Below are 21,783 nucleotides of genomic sequence, written 5' to 3' on the forward strand. Positions count from 1 at the left end.
CACGTTAAAATGACAGTTAACATGCATGTATTTTTACACATTTATTGTCGCGTTTGCATTACTGAGAGCAGGAAAGTGACCGACTGCACTGGTAAGCTGTATCTTCATAATATCGTTTAATTAAAATAAAAGATCAACAAATGAATGTGTCTCGACAGCCTTTACAACTGAAGGCATTATCTACACACAAAATGAAACCCCAATTAGAAAAATACTACAAACTATAAAATACTATTGATGAAAATACTTGAATCACAGACAAATCCAAATGCCCAACACAAGCAAGCTGTGCTCTAGACCAGATCAGCTCAATGACGTATAATATCTCTGACACTGCCTGTAGTCCCATTTAGTAACTTGATAGCAACCGTCTTTTTAAAGAAGCATAACTTATTTAAAAATTCAAGAGTGTGATATAACTGATGTGTTTCATGTTGTAGAACAAAACGTGAAAGTATCTTGAGTTTGTGTTAGCCCCAAACCTTATTTAAGTGATTTTACTGAGGGAACCGGAACTGCTAAAATGCTAACTCGTTTCCGGGTTTTTGCATACAAATTGACGTCATAGTTCCTCAATTCTATGGACAACAATAGCATAGGTGACGTCTAATGTAAATATCTATGACATTTCATTAGTTGTGTTTTAAAGACATCTGTCCAGCAGATAAAGATAATTCGGCTAATTTTCTTTTTTTTTTATAGCACTTTACAAACATTTTGTAAATTGGGAATGTGTGATTTATGCTTATTACAGAGACTTTTTGAAAAATATATTTAATCATTTTAATTACAATATTAACTGTCAAGAAGTTAAAGGTTAAAAACTTTGATTTTTCTGCACATTTACAGGCAGTGGTCAAAGCAGTGGAGCAGCTGGCCCAGGAAGGCAAGATTAAAGAGAAAGTCTACGGAAAGCAGAAGATCTACTTTGCAGATCAGGTTGGTCCAATGCCTCATATAATACATTATAATGGAGGGCGTTGGGCTGTGAAGATTGGATTGACCTCTAGAACCTACATAATGTATACAACACACTTTTCTAACGGCCGAGTAGTATGTTTAAATTCAAATGCAGTACCTACTGAGTAACAGGAGAATCGGACACAGCCATAGTTTTTATGAGTGAGTCGATGAGTCATTCATTCAAAAGATTTGTTCAAATACACTGATTCATCCAGTGCCAATACAAGAAAAGTCTATATAATTGAAAATGACTGGAGTGACTGTTTAAAATATAATTTGTTAAATAAACAATTAAACAAAAATCTGCAGTAAATAATTTTAAATTATTAAAAGAATGTATTAATGAGCCCTTGAAATCAAAACAACTTTCGTCTCTCTCTCTTTTTTTATTTATTTCTTCTATTTATTTTTTTATAAATGATTTCACCCAGATATCTTAATGTATGTTTAACAGGAATATTTTCGATTTTTTTTTATAAAGGAGCATTCTTTAAGGGGAAACAATACAGATTTTTCCAGATTTATTGTAAGGCCTGAAACATTAGTGAATTCCTCAATATATCTGATCGTTTTTGGTACTCCAAATCTGTTTTTCTGAAAAATTGCTGAATCATCTTCGTATTGACAAATTGTACTTCAAAAGCAATGATACCATTAAATTAACTTATTTTAATATGCAGTGCTAAAACTTGAGTAACTAATAAAAATAAAAATGGAGAGAGAAGGCAACCTATTCTAATACGACAATGAATATCAAATCTTTGCGAGGTACCATGCGTAAGTTTGACAAAACTATTACACCTGCTATACAATGTTCTAACTGCTTTCAGAAACAGCTCTCCAAAACCAGAGTCAAATAACTTTGAAAATAAAATTCTCTTGAATAACATAATCTATTGTCTGATGACGTGCTTACTGCAGCACTGCCTGAAATCACTACAAATCAAAACAACAACAATCCAATCAATCCCAGGTGAACAAAATGATGTCCTGTCTTACATTCTGTCTTGTTAAAATCATTTGACTTGGTTATAAACTTCATTTAGGGTCTGGTGTTGCTGAATCAGCCTGACAGATGTCTGTTCTGTTCCTTCAGTCTCAGTTTGAAGATGTGAGTGACGCTGACCTTAGGAAGATGGATGATCGTATTGGGGAAATCAATACAGAAGTACAGAGCATTTCACAGAGCTGCCGGCAGCTGGATACAGGTGTGTACTTTCATTGTTCTGCTGGGAAAAGATGTGTTGCTTGAACTTGTACACACATTTGCGTTTGGTAGAAAGTTCATGCCTGTGCCCACAGAGCTAAAGGAGTTAAACAGCTCATTAACCACGGCAGAGATGAAGGCACAGATCCAGGAGCTGCAGGCAGAGATTTCTGGGTACAGAGAGCGGCTGGAGAACATCAAATCAGCTACAAATCATGTGACCCCTGAGGAGAGGGAGAAGGTTTGAAAATCACTGCACTCTTTAATGTCCGGTGATCATTGTTTGTCAAATGCATAATGTAAAATCTGTTTACAGATCAGATTTTTTTTTCTGCTTGCCAGGAATTTTATAGTTTATATCCAGTTGAAGACAAAATTAGGGTTAGGGTAACCCTTGTCTTCCTCTTTTTCAAATATTTCCCTGGTGCCGTTTTTCTTTTCAAAACATTTTAATACAATAATTTTTTTATAAATAATTTGTAATAACAAACTTTTTATTTACCACGATGAGAGTCCATGACAGGCTGCTCGATTATGGGAAAAATCATAATCACGAATATTTTGGTCATATGTGTAATCACGATTATTCAAAGCGATCAAAGTCAAAATTAAGTCAAAATTATTCACGCTTCTGTGAATTTTTTATATATAAATATTTCCCAAATGATGTTTAACAGAGGAGTTGTTCACAGTATTTCCTATAATATTTTTTCTTGTGGAGAATGGCTTATTTGTTTTATTTCTGCTAGAATAAAAGCAGGTTTAAATATTTTGAAACCTATTTTAATAGCATGACATCATTTAATAGCTTAACATCCCTTTAAAAAATATATATTTTTTAATTGTCTGCTGAAGGAACTACTGTTATACAATGACTTGCCTATCTACACTAATTAAGCTTTAATTAGTTAATTAGATTAATTGTTGTTTGATTAATGATAAAAACAGTCGGCAGCAGGAATATTGCGCACTGTCACTCTAAGAATAGTCTGGCTCTGATATGGTTTCTCTTTCACATGTCTTTTGATTCTCAACTTGTTTCTTTATTACACAACTGAGATTTTAATATGAATAATCACTAAACACTTCGCTCTGACACAAATGTGCATGTATTTGACCATTTAAGCGTTCACATTAAGATGGCGTTAGATGTGTGTGCTCTGCTCATCTCAGAGCCTGTCCGAGGCTAAGCGCGGTGCGCGCACAAACAGCATGTGCTCTTTTGCACTTTTAAAAATATGAACGATGCTCATCCTGTGCTGCAAAAGTCATTTTCAAGTGGAACTGAGCTTTGCAGAACAACAAATGTGTACAACTGGAAAGGGGGCAGTATATGATGGAATAATTGTTTATCTCGATTAATGGTTTTTCATAATCGTTTGAAATCGAAACCGTATTTTCGATTAATTGCACTGCTCTACAGTACATAATAATTTTGTTTTTATTATTATAATAAGAATTATTATCATTTATAACTGTATTTATTATGGCAGCACAGTGGGTATTGCTGAATGAATTTATTATGTTAATTTATGTGTTTGTTTATTATTATTTATATACTAGTTATTTTGCAAGATAATAGTATTCAAATGCAAATTAACTATTCTTAACTAGGTTTATTAGGCAAGTCATTGGACAAAATCTGCCAAGGTCAATATTATTAATAATTATAATGTTGTTTTTGGTGTGTTTACATAGATGAATATGGCCACTGTGTAAATACACAGTACAGTTACGATCTTATTGCCACATTAGATGCGTTATGATAACATAATATATGCCTTCAGTGATTTCCTAAAGATAAATACCAAAAAATAGCACAACTGGAATCACTACAGCAGTCACGATCGTCTGATCTCATATGAAGCATGAGATCGTGATGCCATGTGCAGGTGCTGTAGTGGTGTCCCAATTCTTAGGGGTAAATTTTGAAGCCCGTCCCCTTCACTCTCGGTTTTAAGGGCCTTGGGGAACAGGAAAGGGTAGGGGTACATAAATAGAATTGGGATTGAGCCTTAGAGACTTTCACAAGCAAAAAAAAAGTTATTTTCAGCAAATTCTGCAAGAATAATATTAATAATAATTGTACAGCTAGCATCTATAAATGAATGCAAACACCCTGTAAAACTTCATCTCTCACACGCACAATTTCAACCAAAAAAAACTTAAGTTATGTAACATTGTTTTGTATTTAAATAAGCAATATTTAGTATGTGACAGAAAACTCTGTGAATGAATGATGAGCATAAATCGTATTGTTGAATTAGTACAAATAACAGCTGCATTCATTGACTTGGCCCCGGGCTCTGCTTATTATTTAGCACAGCCTTTTCAATAGTTTTTTTGCAAGTAATGCAAAAAATAACATCATGAAACCTTTCAGCGTCTTTGGAATGTGTATGATTCATTAGGTGAAGTTTATTCAGATAATGTCGCTGTCCTGGGGCAGTCAATATTATGTTCGTTTATGTTGCTGACAAATGTTTTTCTTGCCCCTCAGGTTTACAAGGAGAGAGAGACTTATGTAAAAGAGTGGAGGAAGAGGAAGAGACTGGTAATGATCCATGAAAAACATTAAATCACAACCTTATTCTACCCAAATGACAAAATGCCAACTCATTTGAATAATGCTGCCATAGTGCTGCTGTTCATTTCCGAGGAGACTTCTCTTGTAGAATGTGGTACTATTTATCACTGTCAATGGTCAATCGTACCAACACATTTTACCTTTGGTTATGCTATTTAACTTGCACTATACAGATATTTAGTTGAAAACAATCCAAGCACAGGTTTAAAGTAGTTTTCTTCTTCACCTGCTAGGTTTCCGATATGATGGGAGCTATTTTGGAGGGTTACCCAAAGAGCAAAAAACACTTCTTGGTGAGTCAGCTTCTTGAACATAAACATTTCATTTTTTTGTATTGTATATGAAAATCAGACAAAAAACAAAGCTAAAAGACTGTGTATTTTAATGAGGGATGGCTTTAATAAGGGAAAGAACTGCAATCCCATGAAGCATGGCGAAAGAAACTATTGTATTAAAAAAGGAGACAAATCTGGAGAAACAATTTTATAGCAAAACATATTTTATTATTTTTGATAGCAGTGGGAGTTCGGCATGGCTGACATTAAAGTGATGTTTTGACAGTGTCGAGATCCTGAAGCGCAAGTGTTTCAAAACACTGCACCGATGCATGATCCGAAATACCCAGGTCATGTGACTTTTGGCCCGTTTACACTGAGTGGTCATTCATTGATTTTCTTTTCGGCTTATTTCCTTTATTAATCTGGGGTCCACCTTTACGGAGTGGTACAGTATGGTACGCTTTTATGGCCATTTCCACTGTCAAAGGTACCAAAAAGTGAACCGTACCATACCACTTTTTAGGTACCCTTTTGAAAGGGTACCTAGCACAACAAAATAGTACCGAAAGGCAGAGCAAGACACGCAGCTATTGGTTTACAGAGATATGTCAGTAGCCAGGAGAATGAAAACGAATGAAGTGCCACTTTTAAATACACCGGGAAGACATTACATCGTAATAATATATACATTTAATATCAAGCCATGGTTGACCCAAGCTCAAACAAACCTTGTCGTCGTCTTGATGAACAGCCACAAAGCCAAGAAGAGCAGAATTTACCGTGCCGCATAGTTGTTTACAAGGCCGTCTAAAGTGCGAGCGGTTTTGCTTTCTCATGTGTGCTTACTCAGAACTCAGAATGATGCAATTACTTTCTAACAAGAGGCATACCTGCCAACACTCCCGTTTTTCCTGGGAGTCTCCCGTATTTCAGACCCATCTTCCGCCCATCTCCTGTATTGTTCTGTCTCCCAGAAAACTCCATGTTCTCAGAGTAACTGCACTTAATTTTTATTCATTTTATTAATGACCATAACAAGACGTATTTATTCTCAAAGTGTTCATTCAGATGTCAGACCAATGTTAAAACAAAATGCGTCACAAGAACAGAGTGTTTATAAACAAATGTCTATAGCTGCATCACCCTGGATTCGTCAGGAACTCCCACCGCTTCACTTAATCACTTGAAACCTTAATTCTACAATGTAGAATATAAATACTCCATTTGTGTAAATGTTTCTTTGCTGAAGCAGTTACAGAGCAATAAATTAAAAAATGACCACTAGATGTCACTGTAGAGTGGGGTTTCGAAACGTTTCGAAGCTTGCACACATCTGCTTCAACTATTTCAATGTTTCATAAAGCCTTGCACTGCCCACCACTAGTGAGAGGCCTACTCGACTTCATGAGATTGAGCAGAGCTAAGGAGCTATTATGGCATGTTTTACTTGCTCGGAGTCGCCTGATTGGTGGAACTTTCTGTACAACATCATTTTAAACTCAACTAACCTACATTTTAAACAATAGTTTTATAGCAGAATATGAAAAAAAAAAAAACGTTACATGATGTAGTTTTTCTTCACAAATTCAGCTATTACGTGATTGTTTTTAAGTGAGTTGGAGTAAAAGCATATAGTTGATTAACAACCTTGGAGCTCACAATAGGTCTGACTTTGAAAGGAAATTGGTTTTTACTTTTTAAGATTGTTTCCCTATTGAGAAATTAATAGATTTTTATTATTTAGCTAAATATTGTGGAAATATAATTTAACTCATAGTTTGTCTTGCCCTTGTATTAATATTCACATCATCCGAAAATGAGAATGTCAAATGAGGGGAAGTTATTATAATATTACTTAATTGCTGAATTAAAACGTTCAGTAAAAACGAGTGTTTTCATGGTAGCTTTAAAGTTGCCTTTGTGTTTTGTCAGGAGGAGGCTGGGATTGAAACAGACGAGGACCATAAAGTGACAATGCCCAACATCTGACGAAAAGGCAAGCTGATTAATTCTGATGCTGCCAGGAAACCTGACCTTTAGAAATGTCACAAAGTAATGCATTCTGGGACAGTAAAAGAACAGTTCTATTGAAAACCAACTCTATTTATAATTCTTATTTTGGGAACAAACCACCAGGCTGTAAATAAGTTTGAACATTCTTTATTTTTCAATTAAAAAATGATACAGATACAAAAATATTTCAAGCGGATTCTCTCATTGAATTCAGAAATGCAGAAGCACAGAGCGGAGTATAGTAAATGAGCAAGACGCAGCGTCGTTTCTGTGAGTTAGCATTTCATTGTATGGCTTCACTAGTAAAGACGTCCCTTATTCCAGCACAGTTGATTGCACAATCATCTGCTCATCGTTTATTATTTTAAACAATCTCAGTACACCAAAATCTGTCCTGAGTTGACATCAATTCTAATTATGCCTTAATTAACATCATCATAAATATAAATAGATTTGGGCGGTCACACCATGTGAAGTTGCTACCAAGCAAAAAGATGTCTGCATGTCTTCAATGATAGCTTACGCAGCACATACTGATCACAAGAGCTTAAACTATCAACATAAACATAGAATAAAACACTGGACATAATTGCGACAAACACACAGATGAACAAAAATCAACATCACATGATAATAAGAGGTTCATATTCCATTATTTGTGCGTAGACGCTGCAATCTTTGGTCACAGAATCCCAAGGACAGTAGCTTAAAAGAGGAACCTAAATGCTTAAAATGAAAGGATGGCTCAGCATCGCCTGACTTATTTTTTTTTTAAATGTACAGGACAGCTGTTTTTGGATGTTAAAAAAACAACTGACAGTGATACATCACAGTGTAACTAGATCTTTCAGCTCCCCTTTCCAGCACTAAGCTAATTGCAAAGGCCAAAACCTAGTTGTGCTTTGGAAAACATCTTGAACATGAGGTAAAGGTGATAATCTAACGCAACACACCAGGCTTTATCATTCACAGGCAGCTGTCTGGTTTATAATAGAGCAAATTAAGAAACATTTCACACCTCAGTTTTAGACAGTTCTTATTTGGGGTTGTCAGGATGCTGTTTTATCTGTGAACATGCAAATACTGAGGGGAAAACTGAACTGATATGATTACTCTTAAGGACTGAGGTGTTTTTTGAAAACACTGACTAAACAAAACACATAAGCTAAAAGTGTACGAGGAAACAGAATATTCAATCTCAAACATGTTTTTCCCTCTTAGTACCTTTTAAATCACTAGTTATAAATTGACAGATATGGCTAAATTATTGCATTTGCACACTTTTTGATTGGAATCACTGCCATAAATGCTACACAACATCAGTCAATACTTGACACTGCTTCATTTCATCAGAGTTCTTCAATGCACTCTAGTCCAGTAGTGTGCTGAGCCCTGCTGTATTTTGTGTGTGTGTGTGTGTGTATTTAAGTGTCTTTATTTTCTTGAATAAGATAATAGCCTGAGGGGCAGACATATTGACCGCTTCAGTACAGTTGACCATTCACCTGCTGCAGTACAGTCACCACAAACTCCCTCAGCGTCTGTCAACAATAAAGAACAATAAAACGTGGTTATTTAAAGCATTTTCAAAAGTTATTTAAAGGGCACCCCTTTTTTTAAGATTTAATATTATGGTTCTCCTGAGTGTGCCAGTTTAGGCTCAGTTCAAAACACAAATCAGATTTCTTTATTATGTGTAAAAAAAAAAAAGTCATTTTGGGGGCGTTTACACAGGTTGTTGTTTTAGGGGTGTGCTGCTTCACATGAAAATTAGTTTTTCAGCCGTACATGTTCGACTTGGACACAGACCAACCAGAGACTACTGTTGAGGAATCAATATTCCTAATGTGCCAGAATGTGTCAGAGTAGTAGCTACAAAATCATTTGTGTCTTTGTATAGTTTTAAAGCCGCTATGTAACGATGCATGCATCATCCGTACAGGGATGTAATGATTAATCGATTTCACTATTAACCGCGCTTTAATTCGTCACGGTTAATTAATCATAAAGGCTTCTCAACACCGTTTTTCTGCACGAATCAAAACTGCAGCTACTAAAAGTTATGCCAACTGTGTGCTAGTTTGAAGTTCCGAGCTTGTACACCGAGACTAATAACCACGCACACTGGATTAACTTAGACTGAGGCTATAACTAAGGCAAGTTCATTATTTCCAATGGAGGGATGCGCACACGAGGCAACACGCTCAAACTTTACAGCCGCACCTAGTTGAGATGACAGGGAGCTTCTGTGACGGCTGAAGTTTAAGGAAGATGCAATGAAAAGTACACACATTTGCAAACCCACCTAAAGTTACAAACAATGGCGCTGATGAGAGCGATCATGTGGTGAATGTTGATCCGCCAGCCGAGATCAATCAAATGTTTTTGGAGAGAGTGCTGAAAGACTCAGTGGATCAGCTATTTTAAATGGCCTGATTCTCGGTATGTTGCATTCACTATGTGTTCAGCGCAAATGGCCGCTAAATGTAAATCTCTTGCTCATTTGCAGGAAGACAATGAAGGCTCCTGTGTTGAGCCAAATGAGCCTTACAGCCAAAAATAAAGCAAGGGTGTTCTTTTTGTGATATCGCTTTGACTCACACACTGAAAATGGCGGACGTGAACCAAAAAATGGTATGGTAATGCGCGCATGTCAATCAATATTCGTGGGCAGGGGGACCGCACTACTACATCAAGTTGCGGTCTCAAAACCGCTCCAATTAGTCCACCGCTTATATTTTGTTAAATTGAAAAAAAAAAGGACTGGGTGTGTTTATATCACCCCAATATGACGGTCTATATACAATATCTGGGATGGGCAAACTTGATCCTCGAGGGCTGGTGTCGCTGCAGAGTTTTGTTCCAACACTAGTCAAACACACCTGAACAAACTAATCAGTGTCTTCAAGATCACTTGAACTCTATAGGGAGGTCTGTTTGAATAGGGTTGGAGCTAAACTATGCAGGACACTGGCCCTCCAGGATCAAGTTTGCCCACACCTGTACTATACCTTCACACGTCTGTCCAAACAGCTTGAAAAGTAGATTTCTCATCATAGGTGCCCTTTAAAGGCACAATATGTCATTTTTGCCACTAGAGAGTGTGTATTCACAACAAACAAAAGCCTAGTTTATGACTGATGCTGTGTCCCAATTCACATACTATCTGTCCTAAATAGTATTTAAAAATAGAATTAGTGTGTCCCAAATAGTAGTATCCTGAAAAGAGTATGCCGAAGAATCATGTATGGTTTACTATTTCCAGTAAAAATTAAGTGTAGAACCGTTGATACTCTAACCACTGATATTGCCCACAGCACATCCGATGTAAATTCGATTAGAACTACACATGCGGGTGAAAATTGTAAAAAAAACTACAAACATGGTGTACGCGCGAGACCAATCTTCATGTAGTAGGCTTCGGTAGAGATGTTTGTTTGACTGTAAATATCTAGCCTACTGAAAATATATTTTAATGGCGTTTTCCGTGTTATATTTCATCTGCAACAACAATACTGTGGCTAGTATGGGGCTAAATGTTGCCTTTGTAAAAGGGGTAAATATAAAAAATATATACAGAAGTGAAAATATTTTAAAGCTTTTCTCAATCCATATTCAGTAAATTACACAAAGCTTACAAAGCGATGTAGTCTTTAAATACAGTTGTGGTCAATATTTAGACTAAAACTAACATTTTGCCACTTTAACCAAATGTTTTACCAGAAAATTTACCAAACATGCATTTTGTCATACGTCAGACTGGGGAAATCTCTAGCCCCAATTATGTTATATTAAAAATATTTAATAATAACAATTTATAAAACTGGAAAAATATGAAATTTAAGGGATAGTTCAGCCAAAACAAACAATCATTCACATATTTATTTTGTGTTTAAAAAACTTACTTGAAGGTGAATAGATAGCAGGTACATTTTGATTTTTGGTTGAACTATCCCATTAAATGTGTGAGCTTGTGTACCTGTGGCTTGCAGTGTTCCTCTATCCAGCTGAAGACACAGGCGGAAAGCTCCTGAAAACTGCTGACCGACACTGAGGCACTGAAGGACTGGAACAGAGAGTCCATGATGCTCTGAAAAACACTGAACTTCACCTGATCTGAAACCTGCTCGCTGCCCTGCTGAGGGTTATTCTGATGGGCCTTCACAATGTGCTCATAGTTCCTGAAACAAACCACACAATCTGCCTTTTAGACACACATTTGAACAAAGACATTTTTTTCTGAATATCTCCCTCACTCTAAGATCTAAAGGTTTTAACGCTTGATGGTTCAAAAGCTTCACATTGACGTGATTGTCATGTTGACGATAGCCTATCGCACCCAGTTTGGACCCTGACACAAAAAAAGCATAGTAGTAGTAGTGATTAAATATATACACGGATTGATCATAAGGCACTGGGTGATTACCAACCGTGATCATAAGCTTTTCCTCCATATTGACTTAGCACTATTCTCTGTGTTGACTGGCTAGTGTCTGTACTTTTAAAGCCTAGTTCACACTACAGGATTTTAAGCCTGTTTTGAACCCGATTTGAAAGTTACAAGCCTGCCAACAGATCGGGCTGTGATCAGGAAAAAATCTGGGGGTGCTCGGCGCTTGGCAGTCTTTATGTGTGAACAACCGAATGGCGCATCAAAGAGGCTCGCTGATGCGTAGCCAACACCTCGCAAACGAAAATCCAATATCTAGCGTGCTGAATATTCCAGAGCAGCTGGTCGACTCAACCCCATGTGCGGTCAGATGTAGTGACGAGCTGCAGCCAATGAGTGAGCATATGAGCATGAGCTGAATGGCTGTTGTGCTCAGAAGCTCAACAGAAATGTCTGTGATTGGCCAGAACGGGCATTGATGCACTCGCCTCACTCTGTATGTTTACACAGACACGAGATAAGGCTAAAATATTAACAGTGGAACTAGAATTCTATAACTTTCAGAATTACCATAGCATTCATTCTGACCGTTCTCATATAAGACATCATATTTACATTCAAAGCTTCTATTGAGATTTTAAAATTAAGCTTTGAATGTCTGTCATCATATTTTATGACACCATTATTGTAAAAATATCTTTTTGGTAATATAGCTTATAAATATTTAGTTAAGATACTTGAACACCAGCAAAGATCTGGGGCCTGTTTCAGTAAGGAGGTTCAAACAACTCAGAGTTTAAACTTAAACTCTGAGTTGATTTACCGAGAGATTAAAAACTCAAAGTTTTGGGTTTCAGAATAGCTGAGTAGATCAACTCAGAGTTAAGCTCACACACCGTGACTATAAAAAGGCATTATTAATGGAGGGCAGATATTACGGGTGACCATGGCACCATCTTAAAAAAAGAGATCAGCATTTCTTTCTCCAGCTGAACTTGATGTGATGATGCAAAGTTATAGCAAATATGAGTGTATATATTTAAAACGAAGCAACCATCAGTGAAACAGAGACAGCCTGGGAAAACAGCTGCTCAAGTTAATGTGTAATTTTTCATTTAAATATTTAAGTATAATAAAATAAGTAATGTAATGTTTGACAATTATATTTTTTTCTAAACATTTATACATGTTTATCAAGTATTAATTGATTTAACAGTGAACTTGTGTGTCTGCCTTTTTTACTGATCAAGTGATAGTTTGATATAACATTTAGAAGGTAAGCAGAACTAGAAAAAAATGTTATAAGAATAATAATTCCATTAATCTAGTAACAGTACATGTCGAAGGTCAGTAAATTTAAGCTAATTATTTATGCTTTTAAAAAGGGACAAGCCATTCTCGTACGTGACTTTGTTCTGTGTGTGACTAAAATGTAGGCAATGTATGTTTCCATCCAAGTATATTACATAAATTTATGTGCAAAACTGGAATATTGCATAAAAGATGTGAATAAAGCAGCGTTGCCATCCAACGAGTCAAAGATAACAAAATTGTCACTTCCTGATTAACTGATTAATTATCAACAGTAAAAACAGAATTTACTGTGGTAGAAGAAGCTGTCAATTATTTCTTTATTTATAAATGTACTTGCGCCTCAGAGTCAGAAGACAATGCTGACACACGGTGAACACGTGGGGGCGTTTGAAGCCATGAGACGCGGAGATTCTTAACACGCTCCAGATGATCGGAAGTAATTAATTATATACGCTAATACTGAAACAGTTAAGGCATTTTAAAATGAGCAAAACAACATTTAAGATGTGTAGTGTGCTCAGCCTGCTGGTTTGTCCATTTACACACATTTTCATCATCATATCATAACCTTTTTTAATGCACATACTGTAATTTGTTCAGTAAAAGTGTTTCCATCATAGTTTATGCGCATATTTTCTATCGAATAAAAGGTTTTCCTACTCAGTTATGCATGTGTTTTTATGCATATTTTCAAAACTTATGTGCATCATGACGTGTCCATCAATCGTTTTTAGGCACATATTAAATATGAGCATCAAAAAAGTGGGTGGAAACGTAAGGCTACGGCGAGAAAAAACACTTCATCTTTAAAAAAGGGAGGAGACCAACAGAAATTCTGAGTTTAGAGAATAAAACCTGCTTCTGACCAGGTTAGGTTCACAGAGTAAGTTACCATGGTAACTGACTCTGAGTTAAAGTTACCTTTCTTTCAGAAACAGGCTTGACTTACCCTGGTTTCTCCAGTTTGACAAACCTGCCATTTTGAAACGGAAAACCCAGAGTTTCCCTCATTTCAGGGTTAAAATACTTTACTTAACCTCCTTTCTGAAACAGGCCCCTGGACCTCACTTTTAGTAAACCTTGCAAATGAGCGACTGATCTGCTGATGCATCAGCTGACTGACAATATTTTTAAACATTTCCTTTAAAGCTTTTAGAAAAGTGCTCCACGTCTCACGCCTTCAAATTTCACCACGCGCCCACTGCGTGTCGGGATTGCCTTCTAAAGTGCAAGTCATTTATTAAATGAAAAGATTCGCGCAGCTTCTCCTACCGCAGCAAATTCCGTTTTTACTGTTGATATTTGGTGCCAGATAATCAAGAAGAGACAATTTTGTTGGCTTTGACTTGTTGGATGGAAACGCTGCTTTATACATATATATTTTTTATGCAATAATCCAGTTTTGCGCATAAATTTATTTAGCATTTTTGGATGGAAACATAGCTACGGTCAGTGATGTTATCAGCACTCAAGCAGCCAATAGTGTTCAGTTTTTTTTGCTGTCTCCTCCCTCAACATTTTATTGGCTGTGCTTGACTGAGCTGTTGTGGAACGAGTTGTTGTCAGATCATGTAGTGTGTGACCCCCTCTTGTGGATAATTTAGGTAGTGTTGCGTAGTGTAAACACCACAGCGATTTAAAGACACAAAATCAAGTCGTGTAGTGTGAACGGTACAGTGAGTTCCTTTCAAACGCATGCAAATTCAACAGACCAGAAACACAAGCTCCTGCAACAAGATTCACTGCGTTCAAAAGTTCAGTGAACCCTGACCTGTGAAATCGCATCACGTAACTGCATGATCCATTCCAAACGTGACTTTTCTGTACTGAAATTTCATAAAGCAAGCAATTGCTCCATAATTTGATGTCTTAATCATCTTGTTTTATCCTGCCCAGTTTCACAGCGTAATATGACAGAATTTTGCAACCTCAAACTCTAGTGTGACCACTGCTTTACACATTTACAAAAGGACTGTATTACATATGCCAGGCCAGTATTTGGTCTACTTGTTAGTGCTACCTTTAAGGAAGTGACAAAAGGTCATTGGCAGCTTGTTGCTGGTGTGTACATAAAATTTGCAGTGTGTGTGTGTAAGATGCGTCTCCACTTTTAGTTGTAATATGAAGTAAATCGACACTTAGATTATGGATTGTTAGCAAACAACAACACCTCCACATACTCTGTCAATGTTATGTGTTTGTGCTTGTCTTTAATCTACATTACACTAAATGCATACCATTCAGCACACATGACGTCATAAATTTCAAAGATTGTTTTTTCAGGCGTTTACACACACTCAACAATTGCAGCGTTTTCAAAAACTTCTACCTTGTGACCCATTTTTAGTCCCCAAAAATGCTGTTTTGTAAACGAACAGGAAAAACTCTTAAAAATAGTTGTTTTTGGTTGAAAACTTTGTTCTCCTAAAAGGGTGTTTTTTATCTTTCTTAACAGAAGAATGATGGTGTCAGATAAAGCCTTATGAAACCTGAAAAAGCCCTACAGGAGTGTAACTGAATCTATACTTGTCTGCATGAGCTGTTAAAATGTTTCCGGCCCCCCTCTAAATAACCAACTACTCACGTTTTCATAATTTTCAGCGCCATCACCTCCTTCCTAAGTGTGGAAACATCCTCTTCCTGCTTCTTCTTTTCTTTGTGGAGAAACTGAATGTAGTCGATTGCTACACACACAGACACACACACACACATATAAAGTTGCTGAGCCTTTTCATTCCACACAAGATGACAACAGCATATAAATAGGTATTGAAGGTTCTCACTCTTTTGCAGGACTGTAGCTTTGCTCATCTTTTGTGTGGCCATGGAGAAGTCTGACTGCTGCTGACATGTAGGCACTATAGACTGCAGGTCATCATAGCCTTTCTGTGAGATTAAAGATCCATGGAGATAATTTGAAGGAGTTAAACTTGCAACATGCAGAACTGTGCTATTTTATAAGCAAGCTACTTAGGGTTTTCAATGGCTTGGTGCAAAGTAAACACAACTCATCTTAGTATCTGCCAAGAGTTTGGGTTTTGCACTTGGAAATACAATGTGCTAATCTCGCTGTAGTTTTCCAGCAAAATAAAAGCCTGATGTTTTAAAAATAAAAAGTAATTAAGATTTAATATAAACATTATAACATACGTTTACAACTGCTAAAATTAAATTGATTCTTACACTTTATTTTTACATTGACATATTACAATATTATTATTTCTTTCACTTAACTGGTAGTAGCAATAATATACAGCATTGTGAAATTGATTTATTTTTGTATTTTTTTGTGGCCTAATGATGCAAATCAACAAAACATATCAACAGACGTACAACAGCAAACGTAGAGCTTTAAAATAATCATAATAGCAATAATAGTTTTTATAATAATAATGATCCTACTTAGGTCCCCTCCAAAGAGCCGCCATAAAATGAGCACAAAATTTTCTTGATTTTATTTGATACATTTTCTTTATGTCCTTGTTACAGTGTAACTATTTATGTAACTACTGTTTTACATGTCAATTAATTACATGTACCTACTAAATATAGGTTAGTTGTGCGTAATTATGCATAACTAACTCATTTTTATAATTGGTGTACGTATATGTAAGTAGTGGAACATATATATGGACACCTTAAATGAAAGTGTTACCTTTTTCTATTTCTTAGATTTATTATGTTTCCTAAACTAGTAAACACAAGTCAAATTAAAGCTGCAAGCAGCAATGAAAGGGACCTGGGACCACTCGGTGGCCTCAGGATGACAGAGCACAGCGAACAATAATATATTAAGCTGATAAATATCTAAAAAAAAATTCAGAAATCATCAATATATGCCAAACTTCCTTCTGTCAGCAGGTGGTGCTATGACTGTGACTCGATATTGGCATGCAGATGTCTTCAGGAGAGGAATCTTATCGAACGTGAGAATTTTCAGGCAGGTCTGTCAGTTTTAATATGTGTGCGTGAATCGTAGCTTGGAGGCTAGTCTGTTTAATGTGCATGGGTGGAGCTGTCATGTCATTTTGCCACGCCCACTTCGGAAACCTATAACAAACGTAAATTTTTGCTACTTCTGGGGCAGATGCAATGTTTTGTGAGTTTTCGGGCATGTTTAGATCAAAATCTAAACAAAATAGCGATTCATTCTGGATAAGAAAAAGAAGAGAAAGAAGAAACAGCAATTCCAACAGGGTCAGTTGTATAAACTGCTTATTGTATTCTTAAAACGTTCATCACCTTTTTTCCCCTTTAAGACTGGGCATTTGTATTTTAAAGTCAATTACAAAAAGAATGATCACTCTACTTTGAATCCAAACCAAACTGGTTACTCTAGTTTGTCATACTAGTGTACTAATAAACCAGAAAAGACTTTTATTTCGTCAGCTACTTTTTTCCATGTGTCTGTCTGTTAGCCTGAAAAGCGTCACACATACCTTGATGGCGTCCCTGCGTTTCTGCTCTGCCTGCGTGTGTGCGTGCCTCCTGCGGTCTTTATATGACTCTTTATAAGGCGTCTCATGTCTGTTGTCACTGTCTTCATCATCTAAACCAATGGGAGGAACAAATATCTGTTAGCCATCAGCAGTCATTAAGATCACACAAAAAAACTGAAGCAAAAGACACAAAACAAAATAAACTAAATTGATAACAAAAGTATTTCATTGTCCATCTTAAAATGCAGATAATAGGGAAATATTGACACATTTTCATTCACTCTGTTACTCAAGTGGATTATCAAAAAAGATTATAACAAGTCAGCTGTTTAAAACGTATTTAAATATACATGAAGTCTGTCATGCAAAATCACCAAAGGAAAATCCAGTTAAGACGATAATAAAAAGAAGGAAAAGGGAATGAATAAAATGCATGCATGGATGAATCATTCACAGTGAAAGGTGACTGATGAATAACCTTGTGATTCTGAACAGGAAACAATGGGAAATTCAGAGTAAAGAGTTTGATATACACAACAAACGGCTATGTTTGACACTGAATAAATAGCAGTATCATCACCTGTGTTTGGTACTGAAGAGGCACTTGTGGATCCGATACTGTTGGCTCTAGACACCAAACTTCCTTTACGTGCGCTCTCTGCAAAAAAACCTAGAGATATGGAGGTCAAGGAAAATGTAAATATTTCAATAAAATTGTCATGTGTTTGGTAAGTCCAATATTGCACAGAACAAAGCAAACAGTTTTTAATACTAGTGTTAGTTTTATAGATAAAAAAAAAATAGAATGATAGAATTAGTTTTCATACGTGCATGTTTGTAATTAATATATTAGCTTTAAGTAACTATTATAGAACTAATAACCTTGTTACCCTAGTGCATCACTTTCTTTTCTAAAAATTTCCCAAATGATGTTTAAAAGAGCAAAAAATATTATGTCTGATAATATTTTTTCGTCTGAAAAAAGTCTTATCCATTTTATTTCGGCTAGAATGAAAGCAGTTTTTAATTTTTAAAAGCCATTTTAGTGTCAAAATTATGAGCCCCTTTAAGCCAATTTTTTTTTGGATAGTCTACAGAACAAACCATCGTTATACAATAACTTGCCTAATTACCCTAACCTGCCTAGTTAACCTAATTAACCTAGTTAAGCCTTTAAATGTCACTTTAAGCTGTATAGAAGTGTCTTGAAAAATATCTAGTCAAATATTATTTACTGTCATCATGGCAAAGATAAAAGAAATCAGTTATTAGAAATTAGTTATTAAAACTATTATGCTTAGATATGTGTTGAGAAAATCTCTCTGTTAAACAGAAATTGGGGGAAAATAAAGAGGGGGGCTGTTATTCTAATTTAACATAGTTTCCATTTTTGTATATAGGGATCTATTTTCACTAGTATGTACATCTAGTTTTGGCAACTATGTATTCCAAATGTGACATATTTTATACACTGATTGAAGATTATTTGACACTAGTTTCTATTATTTAGACTCTAGTGCTTTATCGTTACATACTGGTACCTATAAACAGATGCTTTAATAGGTAGTATCTAATGAAAAGTACTTCTATCTATTAAAAAGTACAAATTAATGAGTACTAATGTCGTATCTTTTCACATCTTTTATTTAATGCTATGTCAGATTTACTGGCTATCTTTATGGCAAAAAAAATTCAGAATAAAAGAAATATTCAAACAAACACAAGTTATCGACAGACTTTTTAATCATTAATAAATCATTAATAAATGACAAAAGCGCTAAATTGTTTTGCGTCAAAACTGCTAAATAGTTCACTTAATTTAAAAATAAAGTATTACACAAACGTTAGGAGCAGGACAGTGCACTAAACTATGTTTCTCTCTATGAGAGAGGTTTTCTTCTATGTTTAAGTAGAAATGCATGTATCAATAAGTAATAGTACTTAAAATGATACTAGTATCAAAAAGTACAGGTAGCATGACATTAGATATATTTCTAGAAATATTAAAGACAGCTTGCTATAATAACCTTTCTGATTTTCGTTATTAAAGTCATTTTTTTCATCTTGGTATCGACTGACAGTTGAGACTTATTGATCTACTTACTGTGGTCAAAGCCGTTGTCACTGAAGGTGCCATCCGTCTGCTGAGACATGGTGACAGGAGGTGGAGAAAGACAAACAGAAAAAACAGTCAAAACAAGACACACTGATGTTGATAACCAACCCAAACACAGGCTGAGTGACCTGTCCTGCCTTACACCTTTATCTAGGACACATCTAACTCCCTACTGTGATGTGTCCCAAATAAATCCCTTTAAAAGCTGATATTTCATCTACATACATATTGTGTCTCAAAACTTTCAGATTGAGCAATCACTGCCATATTGTCACAGTGCCATTAGCGTGTGGAAATGAGGGTGTACTTTATTTAGTGCGTATGAAGAGAATAACGTTAAAAAAGGGACAATAAAGAAATCAAACAAAGGGTCAAACAAACAAAAGAAAGAACCTGGTAGAATCGAGTCCTTCAAGGGAGTCGGTTCGGTAGTTCGAACGAATTGTCTGCGCCAAATAAACTGTCAGCCTAGATAGGCAGTTACATACGTTTTGAAACACATCCAGATATAGTCAATGTAGCCAACAAGCAAGTTAGCTTAGCGGTTTCAACTCTTGCACATCTGTTACATAGCTTCCTTAATACTATCAACAACATAGCTTAAACAGACTGTTATTCAAATAAACCTTCAGAATAATAAATGTTTTTGTTTCGGCAGTGATTTGTTTTCAATATCAGCTCTGGAAAGACAGATTAGGGTCATGTGGGAAGGAGGATAATTGTTCTTTGACTTGCTGAACTTTAAGGTTAGCCAGCTGAGCTAGAGAGTGAAACCAAACCCTACGGACCAGCGATTAAAAGACACACGCATCACGAGGGTGATTCTGAAGGAAAGGGTTGTATAAAACCAAAATATGTTTTTTATGTGACTAGTTTTGCTTACTTTTAGCCAGGGATCCTCCGGCGACGCGCTGTTTTCCGTCATTTTGGAATAAACAATGACGGGATGTTACAAGCTGCGCCTCCTAGTGGCCATAATCTGTCTACAAACTTATCCTCCCACAGCGTTTGACACATTTTGGTGCCTTTCGGTTAACTCATTAGTGTTGATTCGTTCATTCACGTTTTCTTTACACATCACGTTAACGTATTAATACAGTCCATATATGCATCAGACTATAATTTATCTATGCATCTCTTAGCAGTATGTGGTCATTTATTCCACGTGGTGGTGCTATAAGAGTTAAAATTAGAGTTAAACATCACTCATTGTAAATGACACGCACGCACGCACGCACGCACACATCTATCTATCTATCTATCTATCTATCTATCTATCTATCTATCTATCTATCTATCTATCTATCTATCTATCTATCTATCTATCTATCTATCTATCTATCTATCTATCTATCTATCTATAGTTGAAGTTAGAATTATGAGACCCCCTGAATATAACTCATAATAACGGTATGTAACTTTATTTTATCTTTGATATGATGACAGTAAATAATATTTTACTAGATGTTTTTCAAGACACTTCTATACAGTGACATTTAAAGACCTAGCTAGGTTAATTAGGTTAACTAGCCAGGTTAGGGTAATTAGGCATGTTATTTTATGATGATGGTTTGTTCTGTAGACTATAATATATGGCATAAAAGGGCTAATAATTTTAAACTTAAAATTATTAATATTTTTTTTTAATTAAAAACTGCTTTTCTAGCTGAAATATTATCAGACATACTGTAAAAATTTCCTTGCTCTGTTAAATATAATTTGGGAAATATGAAAAAAATAAATTCAGACATCAACTGTATATATACTGTACTGTGTATATATATGTGTTAAGATTGAGAGTTGATGAACCCATACGACGAAAGGACCTGGTACACTTCATACATAAGCACACATGATACATTCTATTTAGATATACACACATGACACATTCTATACATACACACACAACACACTCTATACATATGCACACATGACACATTCCATACAGAGATGATACACTATGTACATATACACAGTCCATACATTCGCACAAATGATACGTTCTATACATATGCACTCTATACATATACACAGATGGTACATTCCATACATATACACACTTATGATACACTCCTTACATATACACACACATAACACTCATGTCAGGGTCTGGGATAGAACCCAGGTCTCGGAGCTACTAGGAGTTGATATAATACCTGGACCTGATACACTCCATACACACATGAAATATTCTATACATATATGCACACATTATATACTCCATACATATGCACTCATAATACGCTTCTTACATAAACACACATGATACACTCAATACATATACACACATGACACACACACACACACACACACACACACACACACACATACACACACACACACGCGATACATTCTATAGATATATGGACACATGAAACACTCTATACATATGCACACATGTTAGGGTCTAAAATAGAACCAGGGTCTCTGGCATGAAAAGTGAGTCATACATTTGCACACATGATACACTCTATAC

At 35.8% G+C, this 21,783-nt stretch overlaps 2 protein-coding genes across 3 annotated transcripts in view; one reads left to right on the forward strand and one right to left on the reverse strand.

Moving 5' to 3' along the window:
- The window catches only part of psmc3ip (PSMC3 interacting protein), a 22,856-nt gene extending 15,626 nt beyond the window's left edge, over nucleotides 1-7,230 (forward strand). Inside the window, 6 exon segments of the mRNA NM_001002124.2 lie at nucleotides 850-939; nucleotides 2,060-2,171; nucleotides 2,266-2,411; nucleotides 4,671-4,724; nucleotides 4,991-5,050; nucleotides 6,968-7,230. Of these exon segments, the coding sequence (NP_001002124.1) occupies nucleotides 850-939; nucleotides 2,060-2,171; nucleotides 2,266-2,411; nucleotides 4,671-4,724; nucleotides 4,991-5,050; nucleotides 6,968-7,024 (519 nt within the window). The 3' untranslated portion in view covers nucleotides 7,025-7,230.
- mlx (MAX dimerization protein MLX) lies at nucleotides 7,180-20,273 on the reverse strand. Of its 2 annotated transcripts, none has more exons than NM_001309416.1 (8): nucleotides 20,191-20,273; nucleotides 19,296-19,332; nucleotides 17,772-17,861; nucleotides 17,192-17,301; nucleotides 15,536-15,638; nucleotides 15,337-15,436; nucleotides 11,028-11,229; nucleotides 7,180-8,589 (listed from the first exon to the last, which is right to left on the reverse strand). In NM_001309416.1, the coding sequence occupies exons 1-8, from the start codon at nucleotides 20,230-20,232 to the stop codon at nucleotides 8,533-8,535; spliced, it is 741 nt and encodes a 246-aa protein (NP_001296345.1). In that variant the 5' UTR covers nucleotides 20,233-20,273; the 3' UTR covers nucleotides 7,180-8,532. The 2 variants fall into 2 exon arrangements, with proteins under 2 accessions (NP_001296345.1, NP_001019394.2); NM_001024223.2 differs by having other exon boundaries at nucleotides 19,296-19,335.
- Nucleotides 20,274-21,783: the final 1,510 nt, after the last annotated feature.

The sequence above is a fragment of the Danio rerio genome, chromosome 3, assembly GCF_052040795.2.
Source record: "Danio rerio strain M-AB ecotype USA chromosome 3, GRCz13ab, whole genome shotgun sequence".
NCBI lineage: Eukaryota > Metazoa > Chordata > Actinopteri > Cypriniformes > Danionidae > Danio > Danio rerio.

Coding starts and splice junctions, on each gene's coding strand:
- mlx (NM_001024223.2), bottom strand. CDS start 20,232: ATGACGGAAAACAGCGCGTCGCCGGAGGATCCCTGGCTAAAA. Junction 19,336..20,190: donor CGGAGGATCCCTGGCTAAAA/GTAAGCAAAACT, acceptor ACCATGTCTCAG/CAGACGGATGGCACCTTCAG. Junction 15,639..17,191: donor AACGCAGGGACGCCATCAAG/GTATGTGTGACG, acceptor TTAATCTCACAG/AAAGGCTATGATGACCTGCA.